The 24,703-nt window shown below is 44.9% G+C and overlaps 1 protein-coding gene across 1 annotated transcript in view; it reads right to left on the bottom strand.

The window, feature by feature from the left end:
* ntn2 (netrin 2) overlaps nucleotides 1-21,972 on the bottom strand; it is a 48,141-nt gene extending 26,169 nt beyond the window's left edge. Inside the window, exons 1-2 of the mRNA XM_036542781.1 lie at nucleotides 21,952-21,972; nucleotides 8,839-9,936 (exon numbers count right to left, since the gene is read on the bottom strand). Of these exons, the coding sequence (XP_036398674.1) occupies nucleotides 8,839-9,868 (1,030 nt within the window). The 5' untranslated portion in view covers nucleotides 9,869-9,936; nucleotides 21,952-21,972. The remainder of the gene's footprint in view (nucleotides 1-8,838; nucleotides 9,937-21,951) is intronic.
* Between the last annotated feature and the right edge of the window lie 2,731 nt (nucleotides 21,973-24,703).

Raw genomic sequence — 24,703 nt, 5'->3', positions numbered from 1 at the left:
GGCCCCAGATGACATGATATGCCTGACCTGATCACAGATGTGTGTGCATGTGAGCCAAACCAATGCTATCACATTTAAATGGTATTTATATGGATTAATACCTCTGTTATTATCCTAATTCTTTTAATAATAATAACAAAATAACAGGGTAGCCTGAAAACAAAACAGTTATTGAACACATTTATCATTGGTATGCTGACCTACAATTATACTTTATCTATATCTATAAAAAGATTCTAGAAAATAACATTGATCAGATTGTTGACACCCAAGCAGCTGTAGGAAATATGTACTGTTGCTGATAAAGCACTGAAATATAAAACTGCAGCCAAAAATTTAGCCAGTTACACACTTAAGACAATAATATAATGTCAATAATAATAACAGCAACAATCATGATCACTCTTGTTAACATTTAGAATAATGAAATGGGTAGTATACTCAGCACAGTAAATGGTTAATGTTATTGTTAAAATGCTGTACACAAACACAGAATAGGAAACAGTAGATACATAAACACCACTGGCATGACGTTGTGGTGGAAATTCTTTTTCCCTCTTGGTGTGATATTCCACCATTAACTTTATTGAAATGTTTAAATCTGCATTGTGTATTAACGCCCTGTAATGATTCACCATTAAACCCATTACAACTATTCTTGAGAATTAACAGAAGTAGTAAAATGTTTCTAAAACAAGCATTTAGTCAACAGGATTTTTGCTGATGTGCGTCATGTACTACAATCCCTGCAGTATCTTTCACTGAGATCCTCTCATCCTCACAAAACACAAATTAAAATCATTACAGGCAAGCTGTATCTGACTGATGTATGTTATCGCTGATTCATTCAAACATCTGTCAGTCAAGTTCCAGAGGATCACAAATAAACTAAATACACTTTGAATTTTTTGAAAGTATGAATTTAGTGTTATGATCTTACATAGAGCATACATTAATTACTATAAAATATGCAGACTTTAATAAGCTACCAATGCTTGTTACTAAATTTTCCATTGGAAATATATTTACTCTTGCATATACCTGTACCATAGTCTATGTTTGAACAGCTGAGCAATAAACCAGAAATGAAATCTTTCACAGAGAGGAGACAATTCTGAGCTTTGAATGTCATTTCAGTAAAATGTGAATGACACGACTCAAAAACTAAAGTAGACTCCACCTCTGCCCCTCCACAATACAATGCATTATGACACATGTATTGAAACTGCATTTGGGTGCACAGAATGTTAACATGCTAGCACAGAGCTTTACCAGCTGAAAACAACAAAGCCCCATGTTGGTCCTCTATTAACCAGTGGAATTGTGTTAAAATTCAGCACACTACACCGTACACCTCATAGAGGGACTATGGGAGGTGGGACCGTGAGCACTTTCGTCACGCTTGCATTTTCATTATTGAGGTTCTCTTTGGCTCTCGCCAGTCTAAGTCCTTTATTGTTGTTGTTATGGGTTCACTGAGAGAGTCATAACTTAAGACGCACCTACACCCAGCGGGTGAGGCAAATAGTATTCTGACAGTCCCACCGCAACCTCGAAAAATCCAACAACAAATGTGTCTGCTCTTAAATGTGGATTGCAAATACTGGGTCTGAAAACCACGTGTTTGTGGATGAATGTTAGCTTTCAGCACACAAACCACAAATGGGCCACTACTACAAGCATTCATTTTCAACACTAAAGAACTTGAATTATATTTGAAAATCACATAGATGGACACGCATCGCTTGCAAGACTGTTTTTTTTCTGTCAAGTAAGCTTAATTATTGACCCTGTCCTCTGCAACCCCACCTCCAATTCTCACAAACAAGCCTTGCGGGGAAACATCTAATGGAGTCGACAAGGAAGGAAATAAAAATGCAGAACTGGGTTGAGACCTCCCTGTGGATCTGTCCCATAAGCGGGTTACTACTCGCCTAAAAACCTCCAGTGCTCCAAATGAGCTTAAAGCTCCCCTGTCTGACTACGTTCACTAATGGCTGTTGAACGAGATATGGTTAACCGCAGGTGTCAAATCAACTACAAAACAGACCCACTCCTCACTGTTCACGGGGGGACTGCAGCATCGCTTGCGGCTCCCCAGCCTCCTTTCCCCCTTCCAGTGTGTCTTTAAACTGAAGCTGCCTTCCTCTCTCCCGGTGCCATCCAGGGCACATGGCAGCTGGCGTGGCATGCAGGAACAACAAGCTGATCACATTGTGTTCTAGAGCCCCAAGTGATCCTGGACAGACTCAGCAGCCTTGCCCGGCAGTGGTTTACTGTCACAAACCACACTCTGACCACTCTATTTCAAGGAGTACTTTCCAATCAATTTATTCAGTACTTCTATGAAAAAAAGGAAAACAGTAAAGCAACACAAAATTCATGCTGCATTTTATGATATTAGTAAGATTGAGCATCAGCAAAAAAAAAAAAACAGACAAAAAGTCCTCACTGACTGGCTGAGACGGCGCTGGAGCCGCCTTAGTCATGGAGTGGATTCAGTTACAGAAAACATCATAACAGCAGCTCCCCATGGCACTGATTGCAAACATCTGTAGAGCGGAGACGACGGGCACACGAAGCGAGCAGCTTGCGTTGGCACGTCGATAAAGCCAGCACCTCAGATCGACTTCCAAAAGCTGCAAGCCGCACTCATGCCATCCCTTGCCGTTCCGAGTTGCGAGTTCCCACGGCACCTTGAGCTGACTCATCCCATTGCTGCTGATTGTCGTTGTTTCTTTTTTTTTGACAGAAGAAAAAGGGTAGGGGTTTGTGTTGGCTGCTCCAGGGGCCACCGGGAATCACGCACCCAGGCAATGTGGATGCCAAGAGCATCCTACCAGGCTGGGCCCACAATGGGCCTGCGAGGCTTAGCATCGGCGCTTGAAAAGAGAACTTTGCCCTGATCCCGACCTGCCACTCCCAGCATGCCCGGCAGGCCATCTTTATCACCACTCCTTCACCCGGCCTCTGAGTTACTGCCCCAGGGGCACCGTTTCACATCTCAGCCACTTTCAGAACAACATTCCTCAACAATGTAATTATTTAAAAGCGTAGAAGATTTCTTTTCCTCCTTCCCTCCCTGCTGTTGACTGCAGTGTCACGGTTTAAGTAATTGAAGCGTCAAGTCGCAGCGGGCCTGGGGGCTTTTTGGAGCTTTAGTGGAAATGAGAGGCGGGTAAAAAAAATAAATGAATGATAACAGTACAAAAATACATGTAATAACAACAAAATAGAGTGCCCTTGAAAACCCAACAGTGTTCATACCTTACAGTGCCATCTAGAGTTGAACCCTGGAAATTTAGAAAGAAAATAACAGGTAGGGCACAATGAAGAAATTCAATGTGACTTCATATGTCTACTTAACATATAAGCTGTTCAGCTGATCATATCTCATCCAAATCTCTTTGAATGTAACTCAACTCAGTCCTTTGCTAATCATGCTTTCAACAGCAACGATAAAACATTGTTAAGTCTGATGACCTCTTTGTGCACCTTTGTCTGAGCCACGTACAAAAAAAAAAAAAAAAAAACGCTCTCTTCCAGTGGAGATTCAAATTTGAAATTGTAATGGGTGTCACACAGCATGTGTCTGAGGTAATCTGTCAGTGACTGACACAGAATGAGACTGTGGCAGGTCTGGAACCCGCGTTGCCTGCGAGTTCCACAGAGCCCCCGAAGCTCTGCGCGTCCAAAGTTCCAGGGAACCTTGAGCTCAGTTCCCGGCAGCGCGGGCAGGGGTGTCCCAGCGGACCCCCGGCCACGCCGCACCTCTGCCGGGCCCAGCACACCCTGTCTGGAACGCGCCGCTCTCGCTAGCAACCCATCTGTCATCTCTCTTTTAATTCCACCTAATTGTTTCCAAAACAGAGGCTCCGCTTTAACCCCTCAGTGGATGGGCCTCACGAGCCGTTGGCAGGAAGGCGGTCCTCAGCCCTCCTGCCTTTTTTTATGACCAGAAATAAAGAGCGAGGCGTATGGCTCGAGCTGGGACTCCCTCGCAATAAAGGGGTCCAACATGTGTCTGCCACCTCAGGACACATCCCTCATTTTCCCGAGGAGATTACAAATGAAAAGGAGAGCCCCCTTTCCCCCTGAGAAAGCGGTATGTAACGGAGAGCGGCGTTTTTGAAATTCAAATTCAGAGGTCGGAGACACCTAAAGACGACAGCTCAGAAGCTTATAACATTTGGCTCATCTCAGCTAAACCTGCACGCCCTTCAAGGTAAACCCAGACAGGCGTTGAGGTTACAATTATTTTCCAAAAAAAAAAAAAGAATCCCATATAATTACACAAAGTACTGACTTAATTGGCTGATCCGCCTCATTAAAAAGAGCAATGTCTGGCTTTTAAATCCTCCGTTAATCTTCCCACTGCAGGTCCAGTTTGCAGAAGGTTTTGCTCCAGCGGCACACGGTTTGGACTAATGAAGAGAAATAGCTGAACCCTGATCCAGCGGGTGAACTGGTTCACAGTCCAAAGCGATGAGATTCACATGCTCACCAGAGCAGACACTCGGCCCAATGCACTGCAGTCCTCACGGTCACAGCCAGGAATGTAATCCCTCCCTCATCAGTTATACATGTTATCTGCCACATCTAATGGCTGATATACACAGACAAGCAACACAAAATAAATCATTCACTTTTTCCATGATGTACTTTATTTATGCATTTTCTGGAAGGGGAAAAAAAAGTCTCTCTCACACTTACTCTTCGGGCTCCTATACCACCGCTCCAGCTACTATTTGTAAACTTCTGTCTGCGAAATCCATGCTGGAGCCGCTGAACTTGTATGCGCTGGTTTGTGTCTCAGCGCTGGTCTCCAGCTGCCAAAAGCCAAGGCAGTAATCTCTTCAAGCTACATGTCAAATCTCGGCGCGCTGCATAAACAGTCACACACACACCCCTGTACGACCGCTGGAATACCGCAGGTCTGCCGAGACAGCGCCGTTGGCATTCGTCTGCGTGTAGTGTGTGGGTTGGATTGCAATCTCTTTAATCTTCATTACTGATAACCAATCGTGAAAACGGCAACATGCTGAAACTTTCGAGTGCAGGGAGACGTGAGGGTTTCTCCACACAGTTGGCACAAGCACACAACTTATCAGATGATGCTGAAAACAGCTAAAGACAGCTAAGGGAAAAAGTATTTCTTTAATTGCCATGTGTCTTTTTGACCCGATAATGGTATGATGCGCAGTGAGCCTCGGGCGGTTACTGAGACATGCTCAGATCGGTATGGAGGGAGGCGGGCGGACGCGGAGCGCCCGGTCTGCTGCCCACCTGCTCCTCCATCACCTCCGCTCTCAGACCTCTCCGTGTCAGCTTAGCCCTGTCATCACTCCACAGCAGGTCATGACCTTGCACCCCCCCTAACTCAACCCCGCTATCCTGGCCCCAAAATCCCCTCACGCCCGGGGGGCCCAGAGGAACAATAACGGTGATGGCCACACATTCCCCTGGATTGGAACTCTCAAAACCCCGAGCTGACCACACAGCCTCGACGCCACCGCCCTGTAACTGACAGCTCCCCTGGGCCCCCTCCCCCTGTAACCTCTCAACAGCCCTCCGCTGTTGCTCGGGGGCCAGTCATTTTAATATGGTGGGTATCATGTGGAGCAAGTATTCCAATGACATTTTGGACGACCACCAGTTCCTGGCTCCCCTCCACTGTAATCAGGTACAGCGCGCGTGCATTTCTCATTCCCCCTCATGCGCTGCTCCTCTGCACTGTATCAGCAAGGAATTATGTCATTTGTGCTGTCCGCCCTCCATCTCACGCCCGTATGCAAGAGAAGTGAAAGGAGAGAGACGAGGTCGCCAGTCGTCGGAGAGCCATACGGGGAGCGGGCAGGAGCGCTTCCTCGGCAGCTGTGGCGCTCGCTCACTCCTGCGCTTGTGTGGTGGGGACCTGCACACGGACAGGGAGGGGAAATGGAAATAGACACGCTCCTCTGCCAGCGCTGGAATGCCGCGGGCCCGCTTCTCTGGCCCTGTCACTTTACTGCCCGTTACCAGATCTGGCACTCTTCACTACTAAATATGATCTCAGGCCAGAGCCTTGGCAATTACAAAACGCTACAAAAATATACACATTTTTTTTTGGCTTTTTTTTCCTCTTCCATAATTTCATTTACTTGAGTCTAAAGGTTAGAAAAGGGACAGTGAGGGATTCTTTTCTCCTAGAAACATTTTTTTCTGACAAGCGAATTCAGTCAATTGAACCAAATTGAGTTCCGGCTGTACCCATTTATAAAAACAAGTAAGTAAGAAAACACTAGATCAATCCTGACAAATATTAAAGGTTACAGTAATGTAAAACTCCACAAATGTAATTAAAGTGCCCACTCTGAAAAGATCTTATAGTAAATGACAAAATAATCTCCTACATCAAAGAATGAAATGTCTCGAAAAATGTGGATTAATTCTGACAGATGCAGAAATACCAGGTGTTTCTTTTAGCACATCTTATCATGCAGCACGGTAATCCTGTACAAAGGTAATCTGTTAACATTAACAAGAGGTTACAAAAACTACAGTAATTTCACTTGGCAAGCTTTCAGAGCATGTCTGGAATATTATTTCTTGTCTTGAGGTTAAAAGCAATCATAGCCAAATGACATTCTTGGACGACTAAGACACAGTGGTATGCCAATGACAGGAACTCGTGTCATTCACTGTTTAGACTTGTTCATCAAGGAGTTTTATTTATGAGCAAGGGCTGTAACATCAAGAAAGGTTCTACAACCCATTAAGCCCTGTCAGACTTAAACATATACACGTCTGTGCCCACTATGACAAGGAGAAAGAAATAACTAAATTCTCAACAGAGCACCCCTTCTGGGCTTTATACCCTTAAAAACCCCAAATGAAGAAAGAAAATCGGAGACACCCCATTGTTGGCTTTGTTATGGCAAAGTCACTGTTGTGCAGAGGAGACAGCATGTGCCACATGGTCCATCTGACCCACAGCGAGAAAGGAGCCCAGCAAGGCTGGCGGTGCCCTTGTGCACCCAGCCCTGTGCCGCGACGAGGGGCAGGGGGAGAAACTGTCACTCTGTAATCCCTCTCCTCCCCTTTTCATCCCTCCACAAAAAGATCCTTGTTTCTCTTTTCATGCCCCCCTTCTTCTTCACTTTCTTCTCTCTTTTTTTTGTTTCGAGGACCTCCTCTTTTCAACAAAAGCATTCGAGGTCCAATTTAAATAAATATTCAAGCCTCCCCAGACTCCTCCCTGACCTCTCCACCCTCTAATCCTTCTCGCTAAATGACTTGGCATTGCTCACTTCAAAACTCCCTCTCCACGGCAGTCTCCTCCAGATCCACACTCCGGCAACACTCGTCCTCTATATTTCTATTGAAGCCTAAGAGACTTCAGTCTTCACTACTGCGCATAAAAACGCTTATTCCTGTTTCTTTTTCCTATTCTCACTCACTCCTGGCACATGTTCTTAAAAAATGCGCTATTGTAACTCCCAACAGCGTGAAAAAACACTGAAAGATCATTTATTAGAAAACAAAGAGTGAGTCTCTTCAGAGCATTAATTCTAGGTCTATCCAAAATTATAGAAAATGAATTTGCCCATAAATCCTTCAGAATTAATGTGGAACATAAATGGCTGATTCTGTGGCTGTCTCTGTGATAAATCTTCAAGCCGCCTGAGTCTTACTCTTTGGTTTCACAGAGCGAGCCAATATAAGAATATCAGTTTGGTGTAATACAACCATGTTCTTCAACTCTTTATTTCAACTTTTGGTGCATTTTTTTTCTAGCCACAATATAAATAGGAGAGGCCAAAACAGGGAAAGATCTTTTTTTTTTTTTTTTTTTTACAAAATTATTATTCAGCAGCTTTTCAACCATGGTGGGAGAGCAGAGAAAGAATCTTTCACCTAAGCACAGATGACAGGCCACATTCAGAGATGGCACTTGTGCGAGGGCGACTGCACTGCACAATTAAACTGCTGTCCACACGTCAGGGCCCGGGCTGAACTTGACTCAAATCCCTCATTATTTATTCTGAGCTTCATTCAAGCGCTTGTCAGAGGTGGAGAATAATTCCTTCAGTCAAGCGAGGGAGGAACGGGCCATGAGTTGATGGGCAGAGAGGGAGACGCGGCGCTGAACACCAAAACAGGCAGCTGTTTGTATTTACATTCATTATACTCTCGTGGGCCAGACCCTCTCATTGTTCCTTCTGCATTCACAGTCAAGAGTTTTGGCTGTGGAAAAATTCACAGGAGCCGCGCAAGGGCTGGGACTGGAACGGTGAGACCCAGCGTAAAAGTCTTCTGTTGTGAGTGTGCGGAGCCATGAGGTGAGAAATAACAAGCGACCCCTGCCACCACAGCAGGACAGCACCGCTTTCTAATGCCCTTTAAAGCTGGTAAAGCTCTGCTTTAGTGGAGATGACTGACTTTGCGCTTAATCAGGCAGATGATTGGATATGATACACACACACAAGAGACCACCAGCTGGGCCTCAGGGAAACTGGCACACTGGCCTTTGACTCTGGGAAGGCACTGTTGTATCGGGACTAAAAACATGAAAAATGATTTCAAGAGCAGGTGAAACAAACCTTGAAACCCTGAGATTAAATGGCTTGCTATGCTGTATGCGGAAGTGAAAATGAAAAGGAAGAGCAGCTTCACTCTGATCTAATACCATTAGATAAGAGATAACTTTGGTCATTATTGATTAACCTGATTTAAACTGATTTAAACTTATGCATGTGTGAACAGAGCAGAAAGTGTAAAATGCACAAGAGGATGATAAGCATTCTTTTGGGCACAGTGCATAGGGGAAGAGGGAGAGGAGGAAGAATAGGGACTCACGTAGACACTCATTGGCCTCGCGCGCGCTTGCTCTTTGCCAGGGCCGGTCGTAGTGGAAGGGCTTGCAGCGGTCGCACTCCGGGCCCTCCGTGTTGTGCTTGCAGTCGCACACCAGCTTGCCCTCCTTGTCCTTCAGGCAGCGGGAGGCGTGGCCGTTGCACTTGCACCGGCCGCCCACCTGGAAGTCGCCCACAGCGTAGAAGTATGGTGGCATCGTGGCAGGTGCCGCACCCGCCTCCTCCTCCCGGCCTGGCCCGCCCAGCTCGCGGGGCAGCTGCGGCCGGCTGAAGACCACGCGGATGTCCGTCACGGTTACCCAGTCCTGCAGCACAGGGCTGTTGTCAAAGTCCTTGCCTGAGGGTCGCCCATCCAGGGTGCTGAAGGCGATGAGCCCCCCGGACAGCGGGTGGAGCTCCGTGTGCCCGTCGGTGCACAGCGCCTCCTGCTCGTTCTGCTTGGTGATCACCGCCTTGTTGGGCCGGTTGTACATGCGCCGGCACTGTGACGAGTAGAACTGGTACGGGGTCCAGCTCTTGCCGTAGTCCATGCTCTTGAAGATGGCCAGCGACTCGGGGCGAGGCGAGCAGAACTGTAGGCTGACGTAGGTGATCTCAAACTTCTTGCCCAGGGAGAGGGTGAGCGTGACGTTGTGCGGGGAGGTGTGCAGGTTCTCCGACTGCCAGCAGGTCAGGTTGTGGGCGGAGTTGAGGTCGGTGAGGTAGGACGCAGGGTGGGCGCGGCGCGGGTCTGAGGCGTCGCAGATCTGGCAGGTGCGGACCGTGGGCTTCTCCTCGCGCTCCACGATGCTGCAGGAGCGGGAGGGCGGCCTACCGCAGGTGCTGGACACCTGCACCTCCTTGCCGAAGGCTGCGTTGATGAACTCGGGGATGCAGCGGCGGGCGGCGCCGTTGTCATCGTAGCAGGGGTCCAGGGGGCTCTGCTGGCCCGCGAAGGGGTTACTGTTGTGAGCAGCGGCCGCCATGCCCAGCAGGCAGGCTCCCAGCAGCCATTTCACCCAGGCTTGACTCATCTTGCTGTGTGGGCCTCGGGGAGAGAAGAGACAGTCCTGCTGTACAGATCTTCTCCGGCAGCCCAGTGCTATCGAGAGCAGGAAACAAACACACAAAAACAGCAAAATGCACAATGAGATCATTCTGACCAACAGCAGTGGGTACAATGTAGATTTTGAAGGCAAGGGAGCTGCATGTGAATAGTGGAAAAAGGGAAGCTAAATCCATTTGACAGCCTATAAAGATTACAAAGAGAGAGAAAGATTATGGCATAAAGATTACAAAAGCTACAGCAACATGTTCACACTGATTTATAGATTTTGCTGTACATTATACTCATTTCGCAAAGGAACAATCTGCAGCACAAAGCCTGGTCTTATCATTATTGCTATTCTCAAAACATCAGTTAGCAGCATGGTTCCTCCGAGCTCCAATCCCTCAGATTTTTTGCTCAAACTGCAGGTTGCTTGGCACTAACGCATCTCTGACCTGCTCCTGTCTGAGTGGGTGTTTCCTCCTTCTACTCACTTCTGAAGTGGAACAGAGAAAGGGAGCAATTGCAGATATAAAGAGAGATGTTAGGGGCTGCCTGGGACTGTGTGCTGAATTTCAATGACACTGCCCTTTCAGCACCTCCATTCAGGTCCCTGTGTGGGATTCTGGTCATGTACCCCCCCACCCCCCCAGAAACCCCCCCACCAAAAAACCCGGGAGAAGTCACAACATAATCTCAGTCTGAAATATTCCATTCATGCACTCAGGCCTATGCCTCTCTGCATGGTCTACGACAGAAAAAAACAAAACAAAAGCTGAAAAGCATAAAAATGGCAAATGCTTTCTTTCCCAACTGAGGGTGTGCTTTATTCAACAAATCACACATCAGGACACATCGACATCTGTATCTTTTTCCACCAAAAGTTTTGTACACATGGAATGCACAACCTCCACTTAAAAAAATGGGTCTTTAAACTAAACTGCTCATATTATGCACAAAACGAACGTTCATTTCCTCTGTCTGGCAGCAGCACTGTAAAAACCGCCAGCACTTCTAACAGTTAGAGCCCCAGTCAGCACGCGCCTGGACATATTTGTGTTATAGCTGGTCTGGAACATAGAGCACAAAGCAAACTCAATTATTGTCAAACAACAGAGCCACTGAAGGGTCATATTCCTTCACAGGTAAATACGTGATCTAAAGTTTGACAAATATTTGCCTTTTTTTTTTAAACTGAGCTTCTTTGTAGTATGGTCTCCTGCAGCCCTCCCTGGGCTCACACTGCAGGGCTAATCATAATCAGCCCCAATGGAAAAAGCCCTAAAAATACATCTCGGGAGACGGAGTGGTGATTACGCTCAGGAACAGGCCCTAATTGGAAAGCGACAGTGGTCGAGCAAAACTCGTTTCTCCCTCATTTGTCTTTGAAAGGTTAATGTTAAAGGCCTGTGCCTTTTTCTCTGGTCCCCCACACATTTTTGCTCACTTCTCAGGTTGTCAGCATGGAAGAGGCCCAATTCAGATGCTCATCTAGGGGTTGAGAAGGCACCCTCAGTCCTTTTGGGAGGTATTTATTAAGCCACAATGGTGGTGGGGGGGGGGGGGGTGGCCCCCACTTGCACGGAGTCGCACTCCTCATACTCCTTTTCCCTCTCATTCCCTCCCTTGTTCAGCAGAACAAAAGCCTGCCTCTGCCTCTAGTTCAGTCACAGTCCATCAGGAAGAAGGAGCCTGCGACTTCAAAAGCAGAAGTGAGGTTCCCTTTTTTATTGGGCCCTAACACAGGGACTTGTCAAAGCACAGGAGAAAGGGTCCATTCGGCCGAAAAACACCACTTCCCCTCTCGCCCTCCCTCCCAGCCCTCTCTTCCAAAAGACTTGACCTCTTCTCTCGTCAAATGTGTGTATGTGTGTGTGTGTGTGTGTGTGTGTGTGTGTGTGAGAGAGAGAAAGAGAGAGAGAGGTGCCCTCTGTGGAAAGAATGAGGAGTTGATCAAGTACCTTGAGGGTGTCTCGCGAAAAATAATAAGGCGAGCGTGTTTCCAGTGCTTCATCTGGCGAGCGATTCCATTAAAGCCTGGCCAGAACACAAGACTTAGAGTTACTGGCTGGCCGAGGACCCCGCTGATATAATTAGCAACTAATTAGCATTCCTCGAGCTTCCGTCAGCACTGTGTTAATGAGTGGCTAAAGAGAGCAAGAGAAAGAGGGAGAAGAGGAGTGGAGTAAAGAAAGAAAAGGAGACAGATTGAGGTGAAAGACAAGAGGGGCAAGGCATGAATGACCAAATATGGTGCGCCGAACACCACCTCTTCCTACAGTTCTCTCATCTTTGCCCCTGCGAGGGGCTGCTCCTGTCAAGCAAGTCTGGCGCACGGATGTGTAAACAGAAATGAAAGGGCTGACACCGCTGTTTAATTCAACTTTTATGGTTCCCCTCAATGGCAAGTCAGTGGCGTCGCAAGCTGTTTATGCTATTGAAAAAATGGACAAACTAACACTACATTATGGAGAGTCACATCCTGTCTCAATCTGTATTGATTGCCTGTTAATTTCTGTGTGCTTTCTGAATTCTGCAATGCTGGTGGCCTAATTGTCAGCTGACAGATGCTGATGTCTGTAACTACTGTACTGAGAGGTTTCAGGTTCACAGGTCTGTATTCCTTGTATGATGGAACAAACCGTCCCTCTTGACAGAAAGGGGAACAACTGCAGCTGTGAGGAACATACCACAAAGAGGTGCCTCACTTCACGATGAGAATAGTGCTAACAACATTTCAAGACGCCGCTCTCTGGAAACGCACCAGGGCGGGGATGTAACGCATGAGTCCATCATCATTACTCTGAAACCAGAAACCTACTGTAAGAAATGTGATGAGAGAAAGAAAGCAGTGTATTTGTGGGACACTGTTAACTGAAGCATCGGTGCGCTGTAGACACTGCTAACTGTATCACTGTGCCATCTGTGGGTTGGCATTGTCTGACACAGGCAGGGGAGATGACAGGGGAGGAAGAGGGTGCATTCAGGAGCCTGGATCTGTGTGTGTGTGACGACTGAGAACAGGCACTCCTGCATTTTGTCAGGGCTGTCAGGGTCTCCAGGGTTTCTGCAAGTTCACCTAACTGTAGTGTGTGTGCACAGGGATTCATTTTTTACTGCTATCTGTGTGTGTGTGTGTGTGTGTGTGTGTGTGTGTGTATCTTGGGGGTGGGGGATGGGGAAAGGGGTACAAGATTTTAGTTATGGGACAAGACGTCTATCCTTGGATGTGATCTGACTTTGGTAATCCAATTTTATGCACTCTGTCCTCTGGAACTGATATGACTGATCAGATTTTACCTGTTGGCTTCCTTTAAATGAAATATTCTTTTTAGTTTTTAACAGTTAGCCCTCATTTTACAAACATGTTAGGGTGTGGCTATTTATTAATTTAATTAAGTCATTCATATTTATAAATATTTTCCAGTGTTTTGGTAAATTAAATGTGTAATTTGGTGGGTTGAAAGATTAACAAAATAATAACCAATTGTCTATGCTTCTTATACTGTTAGCTTACTGCATTAAATTATTTGCAGACCCCTGTCTTATTTTTGTTTTCTCTAAGGCTGCCCCTGTCGAGGAAGTGTGACAGAAACAAACTGCCGAGAAGATGTGTTTAATTCAACTTTTGAATTAAATAATAAACATTTGTTCACCTGTTATAATTGTTCTAATGGTTCTGCCCCCTGACTTTAATCAAAATTTGTCCTTAATTTCAGTTTATGACTACTGCAGAGGTATGTGTTACTTTCAAACACACATTTTTAATGATTAAATTTGGTCATCACTGAACTTACTAAGCTGCAAAGCAAAGTACAAAGCTTACACTTGCAAATAATTATTTATTGATATTGATATAACACATCAATATACCATAAATGAAAAATAAATGATACAAATGAATAATGCAATGAGAATAATGCATTGAGCATTAACATCAGTTCATTTGCTTCATTAGCAGCTGCTTTGCCTAATCACAAAAATCCTTATCACATTCTGTATCAATATCTCCCAGCTGTATTGCCTTACAAACAAGAGGTACAACTCAGGACACACGATCCTATGCATTCAGTCCTCCTTATCTTTGCTGTGGTTGCTGTCACAGCTGAGAGAGTGGCTATCAGTCCTACGCCCCTGTAGAGTTTGGAAAGTTCAGCAAGGAGGCTTGGGACTCTCACTGTGGACTAAGAGTGGGGGTTGGGCCAGGGGTGTTGGGGAAGGGTGGTCTTGCCTGACAAATTCCGGGGAACGTTTTTTCAGCTTTTCCTGTCACTGGGAGATGATCCCACATTGAGCCCTCTTCCTTTTAAGCCTTTCTCTCTGTGTGTCTCAGTTCAGAGATTAAAACAACAAGAGGTGCTGAGAGGCATTATTTGGCTTGGGAGGGAGGAGAAGGATGGCTGCAGAGCTTCTTGCCCTGTCTTAAGCTCTCTGGCTGGGGGAGAGCTCCCCTCGCCCACGCTAATTGGAGCCTCTCGCTGTTGAGCCACTCCTCTGACCTGTGTGAGCACTCGCCCTCAGATCCCCACTGTTTCAGGACCCCAGTAATCCCAGGTTGGGCTTTAATCAGCTTTACCAGGCACTCAGGGTTTTAACCAGAGATTCCACACACTGACGCCCAGAACTAATGTGTTTAACACTTTCTCTCTATCACTTGCAAACTATGGATTTGGATGCATTTTTTTTAAAAGGATAGCAATACATTCCATTTCATTTTAATTCATGGCATGTCTAATGTGCAGGTGTACCTTCAGTTTACACATGTAAACATATTTGAAATGTATAAACATAATGAAAGACTCTGTCCCCGTCGCTATATATTTCACTTCACTGCTTGAAATGTCTAATCTTCCCCCTGCAGATGCTGTACATTTACGCTTACAGACTGATATTGATCTGTTCCATAGCTTCCCAACCTAACTCAACACCTCATCTGTACCAGACTCAGCTCAGGGAAAGGACCTACACAGACCAATATGTCTGATTAAAAATGCCAAGGAAGCTCCATTGAGCTACCGCCTCGTTCTGTTCCTTTTGTTGGGATCTTCACAGTCATCGGGCGAGCGGTCAGACTATGAATGGCAGGATCAACAAATGAGATGAAAAGCAAACAGGAGCCTCAGCTGTACTTCACCCTCCCTCCCCATTTCTCACATCCCTTCCTCTCCTCACACTTTCTGACCCTTCCAGCTGGATAAACGAAGTCCCTCGTGATGGGGACTCCGCAGGTAACGAAGGTCAAGGGTCGGCGGTTCAAACTCAGCCTGAGGACAGTGGGGGGGGGGCATGGTCCCAGAGCACCTCTCTGGTCTTCATTAGCACCAGAGGAAGGGGAGGGAGGCCCAGCTCACAGCTGAGGGTACCATTAACAGGGGGATCACTAACAAATTGAGAAATCCCCTGGTCCGCTCAAAAGCAGCTTCTGTGTGTCTGTTTGTGAGTGTGCTACGCTCCTGTCCCTCCATGTTAGTTTGGCTTTAGGAGATTTTATTCTGTGTTGGGAAATAATTTCTTAAAACAATTAGCAGGGCCAATTAAACGCATTTTTAAGCAATATGATTCCCATGCATTGTAAAGAAACAGAAACGGGTGTGTCTCTTTGTGACCTGCCGTCTCAAGCCCCTGCTCTTGGTCTCAGACTTGGGCTTTGGCATGAGAAGCTGTGGGCCTCATGTGTGCCACTGCAGTGCATTAAGCAGCAGCCGAGCCCGGGACTTATTAAAATACTTTCTGCGCTCCCATCTTCCTGCTCCGAGAGGGAGAACGCCCAAGAAAGAAATGCAGCTGCTCCCACAGCCCACACTTCCCTGACTGTGGATTCCAGCGCACATTAAAACAACAGAACCTGAGAGAAAGCTCAGAACAACTGGTCGGCACCTTCCTCAGGCACACAGACAGGAAACAGTACTTGGCTGGACACTCACTCAAGCACTCTATTTACTGGCTGCTGGAGACTGAGGTTTGATCAAGCTAAAACAGGTGCTGGTGCAATTATGCTCCCCGACTACGTCTGTTGAATAGTCACAATCTTATGTTATGTAGAAACAGCAAATCATATTGCACATGAAGGCAAAATGCACCCATTTGTTGCAGCAAAAATCTTTTGATACAGTAAGCGTTGATGTGGGCTCCACATTACTAACTAGATGCGTACGGTGCAATGCCAGCCATCCATCCATGCACTTCACAGATTTCTTTAGAGGTGATTAAAAACACAAAGTCAAACACTGTCATTTGGCAGGGCATTACAGATGCCATGCAGTGACGTTTACGTTCAATCGCTTAAATCAAAATTGGTGGAGTGTGTTAGCAATCCCAAATTTAATAAGAGCCACATGATCTTGAGTGCCGCAGTGGTAGGCATAGTTGCCCTCACACTGAGTGAAAAAATAAACCAGAGAAAAAAAAAATCAAAACTACGGCTGTCAAGCAAGTCAACATGGGGGAAATCTGGATTTGAGCTTGACTCCTCATGAGCAGCTGCTTAAAGCTCCGGGGAAAGCCTTCATTGTGCTGTTCACGTTGTACCAGGACTCGCAGATATCATTGAGCTATGTTGGTAGTTCACAAATACAAGCCATTGCATTTGTGAACAACCAAGTCTCAAAAATGAAAGCCCTTTCAGAGATGCTGCCACAAGTAAACAGGTGTTTTACAGGAGCAAAACAAATGGTGTCACTTAATAATGGATAAAAAAAAAAACGTACAATGTGAGAGTTTACGCCAAGCTTCTTGATGTTTTACTGGAGATAGAAAACTCCATAATGACACAAAGGAAACAGGGTTTGCTTTGAGCTGCCAAACAGGACATGGAGGGATGCATAAAAGAAAGGAAATGAACCAGGAAATGCCACCAGCTTGTGCAGAAGTCAAAGGAACTGGCAGATACAAACAAATGTCGGCTAAGGATCCTCAGTCTGGAGTCCTCCATATTCAGCACCCAGGCTCCTTTCAGACTTCATTTCCTGACCTAAATGAACTGACGCTGTTCAGAGTCGCCACAGTTGGTAGCTGAGCGATGCAAAAGAATGAATGAATGAATAAATGAATGAATGATTGTGACCACAGAAAGGGTTCAGCACCATGGAGAGATCCCAAGAGGAATATGTTGGCTCTCACTTTTGGGTTGGAGTGTCCTACACTTCCTGAGAGCCTCCACCAATGAGCTCACACTATCAAATTTCTTCAATGACAAACAGTGAAGGCAACCCTGACACATAGAGAAACAGTCATCTACAGCCATTCTGCAGAAGCAAGAAAGGAATCAGATTCATACAGAAAGTCTCCCTGCCTACCAATGTGCAACCGTGCCTATACAGATAAACCTTTTGACCTGAAATGACAGGCAGACTCTTTAAAGGAGTTCAGGAAATTTGGATTTAATTGAACTGAACAGAGGAAATGAGAATATTTCCTGCAATTCCAGTATTTCCTGGAATTAATCAATGAGGAACACACAAGAACAAATGAGGAGAACCCACCTCATATCATGATGGGTGGTTATACTGCTGCTTCCTATAGACAGCATTTATTGCCCTCATTTAATGCTGATGGTTTGGTATCATAAAAGAAGCCAGCATATGCTCTCAAGCTGTGAAGATGACACTGGCTGGTGATCATTCCACATGGCAAGTCTTCCGTTCCCAGGCTTCCTCTCAAGATTTCTATTTTGGATGAAGACTGCAAAACATGAAAACAAATTGCTGAAGCTCACAGAGGTTCCACCAGGCCTTCACCAAACTGCATGCCTTAGTGAGCTACCTCTGCTTCCCTTTTCATCGTTACGCTTTTTTTCTTTCCCCTGTGCACGATGTGGGAATTTCTCTCCACGCTCGCCTCCATGCTGTGAGATGGATCGGGATCAAGCAGCGGCCGGTCACATGAGCCAGGTAAGTCATGTCTTAATCAGTGAGAGCAGCCACTAGGCCCAAGGCCCCCGTTCAGAGGCCTTTGACGCTGTGCTGCGGTAGGCAACTTGTGGTTTCTGAGGCATTCCAAAAGGAAGGCTGCATTTTCCATTGCACAAGCGCCTTCCCAACAGCCAGGCAGCGAGCTGCTTTGAACTCCGGGGGAAACCGCAAATAATTTTATTAAGTGTTCAAATACTGACACACATATTATCAAGGGTGCCAGGACTTTCAAAGGGAGCTGGACTCATTAAATAGCACCCCTTCCCCATCCCTCATCCACCCCCCCCCCCCCCCACGCACACACACACACACACACACACACACACACACACACACACACACTCCTCCGACCCTTTCTCTTTCCCTCCATTACACTCTCTCAACCTCTTTTCTTGTGGGGTCAGTGTTGTACATTTGCCAAGTTAAGCAGTAATGGTACATTCCCATTGGTGAGTAATGGCATGATTGACCCAGCTTCATGCTTCAAGCCACACGACCTACAGGGCAAGCACTCATTTTCTCCTCATCCAACTTAAACATCTCACTGGTCCAAGCCTCATGCCACTGAAAACAAGTGCATGTTTACTTCTGCATATTACACTAGCTATTTTAATATCCTCTACCTGTTCCAAATACATGGGCAGGTCTGTCTGATATGGACAAATCCAAACAGATCGAAGTGTAAAAACTTTGCACACACAGACCCTACAACTAAATCTGTGGCGCACACATGAACTTTGATAGCAACAATTATCTTTGATTGCTGTAATTATGATATTTGTGACCGCTCATGTGCATATAAAAACAGGGGATTAATACCAAGTGAACAGCTTCCGCCCAAGTGTGCTCTTACCTCCCAGTCACTGCTGCACAGGGAGGCAATCAGAATAAATATCAAACAAAAAAAGAAGAGCCTGAATTGGAGAATGCATGACCAAGCCGTACACAGAAAGAGACCTCTCACACATCCCCAAATCCCCAGCATCTGGAGGAAATCTGTGGAGATGACACATGTGGACTTGGCAGGGCTGGGGAGCAGTTGACTGAGCGTCGGAATCTCAGAGCAGATTCCACGGGAAGCGCTTCGCAAGGCTTTGCAGTGACGAATGACGGATGGTCGAGGGACGTCCGGGAGACGGGCGCGGGCCACGTACTTCCACCACCCTCAGACAAGAAACAGATCTTTGTCTTCACCCCTCTCCCACCAACAAAAGAAGTCTTGCACCCAGTGATCGTCATCACTTACATTTACTGGCGGATACAGTGAGCTGCTCAGAAATTCAACCAAAGCTGAATACATAAACATAAAAGCCTGCTAATTGCGAAGTATTGTAAAAAAAAAAAAAAACAGAACAAGGAAAGGAGAGCCGTGTACGACCTGCTTTAACCGAGCAATTCAGCTAAAGATATTATGTGGGATTTTTGTCTAAATTGTTTCTCCAAAAACACAGACATTAACGTAATTGAAGTATTCCGGGGAGCTATGACCTAATGGGAATAATTATATATCATCACATCCATAATGGTCTTTTGAAAAGTGCACAATCTGCAGTGCAAAAGAACAGCATATGCATTTTGCCTTTGCCACAGTCTCTTGGATTGTTTTGAGAAAAATGATGACCGTTTATCTCTGAAACAGGGCTCAGCAACACGAGTGTAAAGAAAGAGGGAGAGCTGAGAGAAAAAAAAAACAGGCATTCCATTCCTCCTCAAGCTGCTCGGCCCAGGGAAGAAAAATATATTGGATGTGTTGATTTTACCCGTTCACCTCGCCCGTGCCAAACGGCCCAGGGAACCCTGCCTTTCAAAGCAGAGAAAGTGATCTGCTACATCAGGAGAGGAGAAGAGGCAGTCCCTGCTTCCCATCAGCCACCTGGAGCTGAAAATCGAATCCTCTCACAAACAGCTCTCCCGTCTCACATGAGGTTCGTTACTGCGAGAATCATGATTATCATAAATATTATTCTAATTCCTTCTGCACACAAATGGGTATTCAGAACCACCCACAGCCATAATCAAGTTAAATATATCAAACCATTCCGTCCTGTCTGTCAGCAGGTCACAGAAACATGGGTACCCTGATCCTGGGAGATTTCAGCCATAAGATAAAAACTTTTTTAACATCTCGTGACTTGTTTGTGCATGACCATTTGTTACAGCCAGAGAACTCGTAGCTGCAGATATGCTGGGAGTTTCTTATGAATTTTGACTGACAAAGATGTATCCCAAACAATCAGCTCGAAAATTACAGATCAGTTGCCATCTCTGAATGACAATGGTTATCACCACATAACGGAAAGGAAGTGAAATGGAAAAATGTCAAGGTCTTGATTTCATACCAACTTAACCTGTCCGCAGAATGAAGGCGACAACGTTTCCTACGTAACACATGTAGTTATGCCGTAGGGTGGTGTGTCTGTTACATGAGTCTGCAGTTCTGTGGGTTTGTGTGCGTAGTTTAATTTACTTGGGCCCATAAAAATAGATAGCTCTCCTGGTATGCAGCTGTAGATGACACAAACCATCACACAGGCGTATAAATTACCGTGTTACTGCTTTTAAATCTGCATGCATGTCAGACCTAGATAGCATCCATGCCTAATTCTGGTCTGAAAACCTTGTCCGTGGAACAGTGTAAATGGTTTTTGATAATTTTTAGAAATTTCGCGCGTCCTCTCGAACGTGGAAGACACCGCCACAACTCCCTTATTATTCCCATAACAAACTGCTTCGCGGGATTCATTTCAAATTTCGTGTCTAGAATGTTAAATAGCCAGCCTTCTGAGAAAAAAATCTGTCCGGCGACTGGATAAATGATCTGAGGAGGCGTTATTAATCAAACTTTGTTTTTCTCTGTTACTTGTGGCAAATTTCCATAAGAAAAAGAATATTTCAGTGTTTTACCACGTACGTGAACGTGTATCTCGAATTCGTTCTCACTAGGGTCATAGAACAATTGAATACAGATCTAGCTATTCCTCGTCAAGAGAAAACAGAAAAGACTTAGGATTTTTTAAATCAAATAGTTTGTACAGAACTAATTTAACAATCAATGATCCAGAAAAGCAAACAGTGTCATTGTCACAAGTTTAGTTTGCGTTTAGCAATGCCTTAAACCCAACTGAGCTAGGTATAGGAAGTCTTCAGTAAATTGACTGGAATCCGCAAAGTGACTGTGAAATTAAATGACAACATATCCTAACTTCAGTATTAACATGAGGGCAATAGTCATCAAACTTAGACAAAAATATTAGAGTTGACAAACGCATTGGGAGACTTGGCATTTGCAGTCTCGTTGGGTAATAGGGAACTGCAAGGTGGTGCTTTGTTTGGCATAGCTAGATGGCCAGCATGAAATTGATATTAAAGAAGGCCACATACTGAACGCTGACTGAACGGTATCACTTGTAACGCAGTTATATGAAAAACTCTGGACGGGATATTTTTTGCTTGCTTTTGCCTTGTAAAAGTGTCAAACTACACGTGACACTCAGCGCTTTGCGTTACTCTCTCGCTTTCGTGCATCATACACCTGTTTTCCCGTCGGCAAGCCGGAGCTACTTAGCTTACGTGCAAATACAAAAATAGCGATAATAATAATAATTTACAGTGGATATTTATTCCTCATCGTAAAGATCTGAATTGTCTGAAATACTAGCAAATAGATTTTCTCAGTTTGTATTTTGTCAAAGGTAAGAGACACAGTTGTTAGGAAACTGAAAAACAGCGCCCAAACTTAGCTAGAAAGGGAGCAGCACCGACGCACGTGCAGTTCTGTGATCGCATAATCTAAGAAAAGGGAAATGGCTGTCAAAGATCAGTAACTTTTTCACACCCACGCTGCGCCAACTCTCTTTCTACAAGTCATTCCTAAATTAATGCTCCGTGTTGTACGCGTCGTAGTTGAACCCTCTGAAAGGTGTCCAAAATGTTTTGTTTTCATCTGAAGAAATGTCTGAAATTAAATCTCGAAAATGTCAACTGTTTAGATAAATCAATAGAAAACACGCGAAAAGCATGTAAACAGTTATTGCTGTTGTTATAATTAACTCATAGCGACAGTTGACAGTTCCTTTTCCCCTCAAACTCTTTCAATTACACGCAATTTTGCGAAACCTGTTCAGTACCGCATCAAATAGAAAGGTACATGGAGACTTACCAAACCTCTGTCAAATCCCGCTAGTCTCCCTTTGAAGGCAGAAAACGCAAGCGCAGTCCAGTAATTGAAATCCAAAACAATTAAAAGAAAAAAGTAATAAATATATGTCTAAAATGAAAAAAAAGGAAATACACCAGTTCTGCAAACGGATTCTGCTTCTTCTGTGCGACTATCTCCACACCTCTGATGGCAGCTTCACCTTGTAATACAGCCGTTTACAAACGCTTTCGGGTTTTACTGCTGAGAAGTGCTGGCTATCTTGAGCAACAGGGATAAAGCACCAAGGTGAGAAAGTGCACTCGGTTGTCACGTTTAAGCCAAGCAAGAAAGCTCGAATACATCCATAGGTTGAAAAGCAGGGAAAGGATACTCCCCATTAAAATCAATTCCAGACTTTGAAAACATTGCTCACAAGAGCCCCTTGGCACATAGTCGAAACCGCAGAGAGAGAGAGAGAGAGAGAGAGAGAGAGAGAGAGAGAGAGAGAGAGAGAGAGAGAGAGAGAGAGAGAGAGAGAGAGAGAGAGAGAGAGAGAGAGAGAGAGAGAGAGAGAGAGAGAGAGAGAGAGAGAGAGAGAGAGAGAGAGAGAGAGAGAGATTTTAAGCTAGAAACTTTATGACTGAAGCGGGCTAGATATGTCAAACGAGATATTACTGAATATTGATGTTCACGCAAGATGTTATCCAGCGTCTGAATTAACTTAGTAAAATAATAATAATTGATACATATTTAGTTTACTGTCACCGAAAAGTAATGATTATCTTTCATAGGGATAATTTAAAAATCAATTTATCAATCCCTTATTTTGCAACAGATAATTTTGTCATTTTTGTTAAAGTGAAGCATCCATCTTAGTTATGCCCAAAAACATACCCTGCAATTCATACCAATCCGAAGGCGGTTAAATGAAAGTCCCCGTGGATGGTGTTTTCACTGGCAGCCATATGGCAGTCGTAAAACGAGAACACAAAACACCGCACTTGTTTAAACTAAGTATAAAGGGCTTAGGGGCACGCAGAAACTAAAGACAGATGCGATTCCTATTACATATTTTAAGAATAATTTTAAAAAATAAAACTGCCTTAGCAACATTAGTAGCCACCAGTGTCGCTGTCCTTCAATGTCACTGACTTATTATTGATAATGGCACAGCTCATGTAGCTAGTTCTGTTCTTAGGCCACATCATTTGTACTTTAGAGCATTTCAGTTTTATTTCTAGTGCAATGTATTAAAAATAGTCCTACAGACGAAATGAAACACACGCACCCACACGCACATGAATACAAAGGATTTTGAGTGTTTTGTTTCATTTTAACTCCTCGCACATTTAGAATAATAAATAATGTGTCATATATCTACAGTTCAAAACCAAACATGCATGTGGAGGAGGGGCCATATAGTTTGAATGAAAACTGTGTGATTTGGGCCGTTTTTTCTGGGTCCCAGTGTGTTGACAATAGAACTGTTGAGGGGGAGAGCATACATCGTCTGGTGAGATTGACCAAAAAGGAGACACAACTGTATTATTATTCACACATTCAATCTTCAATTGTTATGGGATGGCCTATGCAGCCTCTGTAATGTTGCCATGGGGTGACGTTACATGTTCATGTGGTCTGAGAGGGAGCAATCAAGGTGAATTTCATTTGCTATAATTTTAAGAAGTCATTTCAAACATCATGCCATTGTTTGCTGGTGCCAGATATCTCAGTACAAGTAGTCTATTATTTTAGTGTGCGGTCGTACATGTGCTTGGTGCCTCCTGACTCCATTGTAAGAAGATCAACATTCTTGCTGTATTTATTGCTCAGATCACTCACTTGGGATAATGGCATAAACACGGTAACTGTTCAGTCATTTCTCTTCAGCAGTCTGTTTTAGGGAATGACACTGCCCTCCACACAATGTTCAATGTTCTGCATTTGTTACTCTGATATCTCTACTTTGAGCCGTCAAGCTACCAGACCTGTAATAACCACCCCGTGACTTGACTGCATTCCGTGACCAATAACGTCCTTAATGAGATCCATTAGGTACTGCTTCAGGCTCTGCAGGTTAACATTGTGGTGCAGTGTTAAGCTATGCACATACACATTACGCTACACAAACAGTACAAGTGTTGAAGGATTTAGCAATCATTTTTTAATGTAGATCATTTTTTGAATGTGTGTGGATGTGCGTATGTGTATGAACACTTGTGTGTGTGTGTGTGTGTGTGTGTGTGTGTATGTGTGTGAGAACGCGCGCGTGTGTGTGCATGAGTGTTCGTGTGAGAGTGTTCAGACCGAACCTGGGCAAAGACTTAAATCACACTAAGGAATGCATGAAGCCCCAGACACAGAGGACACCTGACATCCTGCGTTAATTTATTGCCCTGTGTTTGGTCCTGGAGAGCTGCTCGGGAGAGGGGAAACGCGAATGTGGCCATGAACAGCGGATCCCACTGACAGCGCAGGAGGGATGAAAACAGCAGACAGTTTCCTAAGTGCCTGGAAACCACTCATTCACCGCACCGTGACATTCATTCCTCCACTTTCACTCTCTTGCTGTGTTCTCACTGCCAGTGTCTGGGAGTGAATGCAGGCGCCTGTTCCTCTCCACTCCCGTCTCCTCTACTCTCACCTTCCCATGTATGAGTGGCCTGCTGCACTTCTCTGTTACTGATCCTTTTGCCTCTGTGATCTTATTTAGAATTGGCTGTCCTGTTTAGGCTAACAGATATAGAAGATTTTATTTTCTCCCTCTGTCTCT

The sequence above is a fragment of the Megalops cyprinoides genome, chromosome 1 (assembly GCF_013368585.1).
Source record: "Megalops cyprinoides isolate fMegCyp1 chromosome 1, fMegCyp1.pri, whole genome shotgun sequence".
Lineage (NCBI taxonomy): Eukaryota > Metazoa > Chordata > Actinopteri > Elopiformes > Megalopidae > Megalops > Megalops cyprinoides.
Note: the sequence above shows the minus strand (reverse complement) of the source record. Positions and strands in the feature narration are given on the sequence as shown.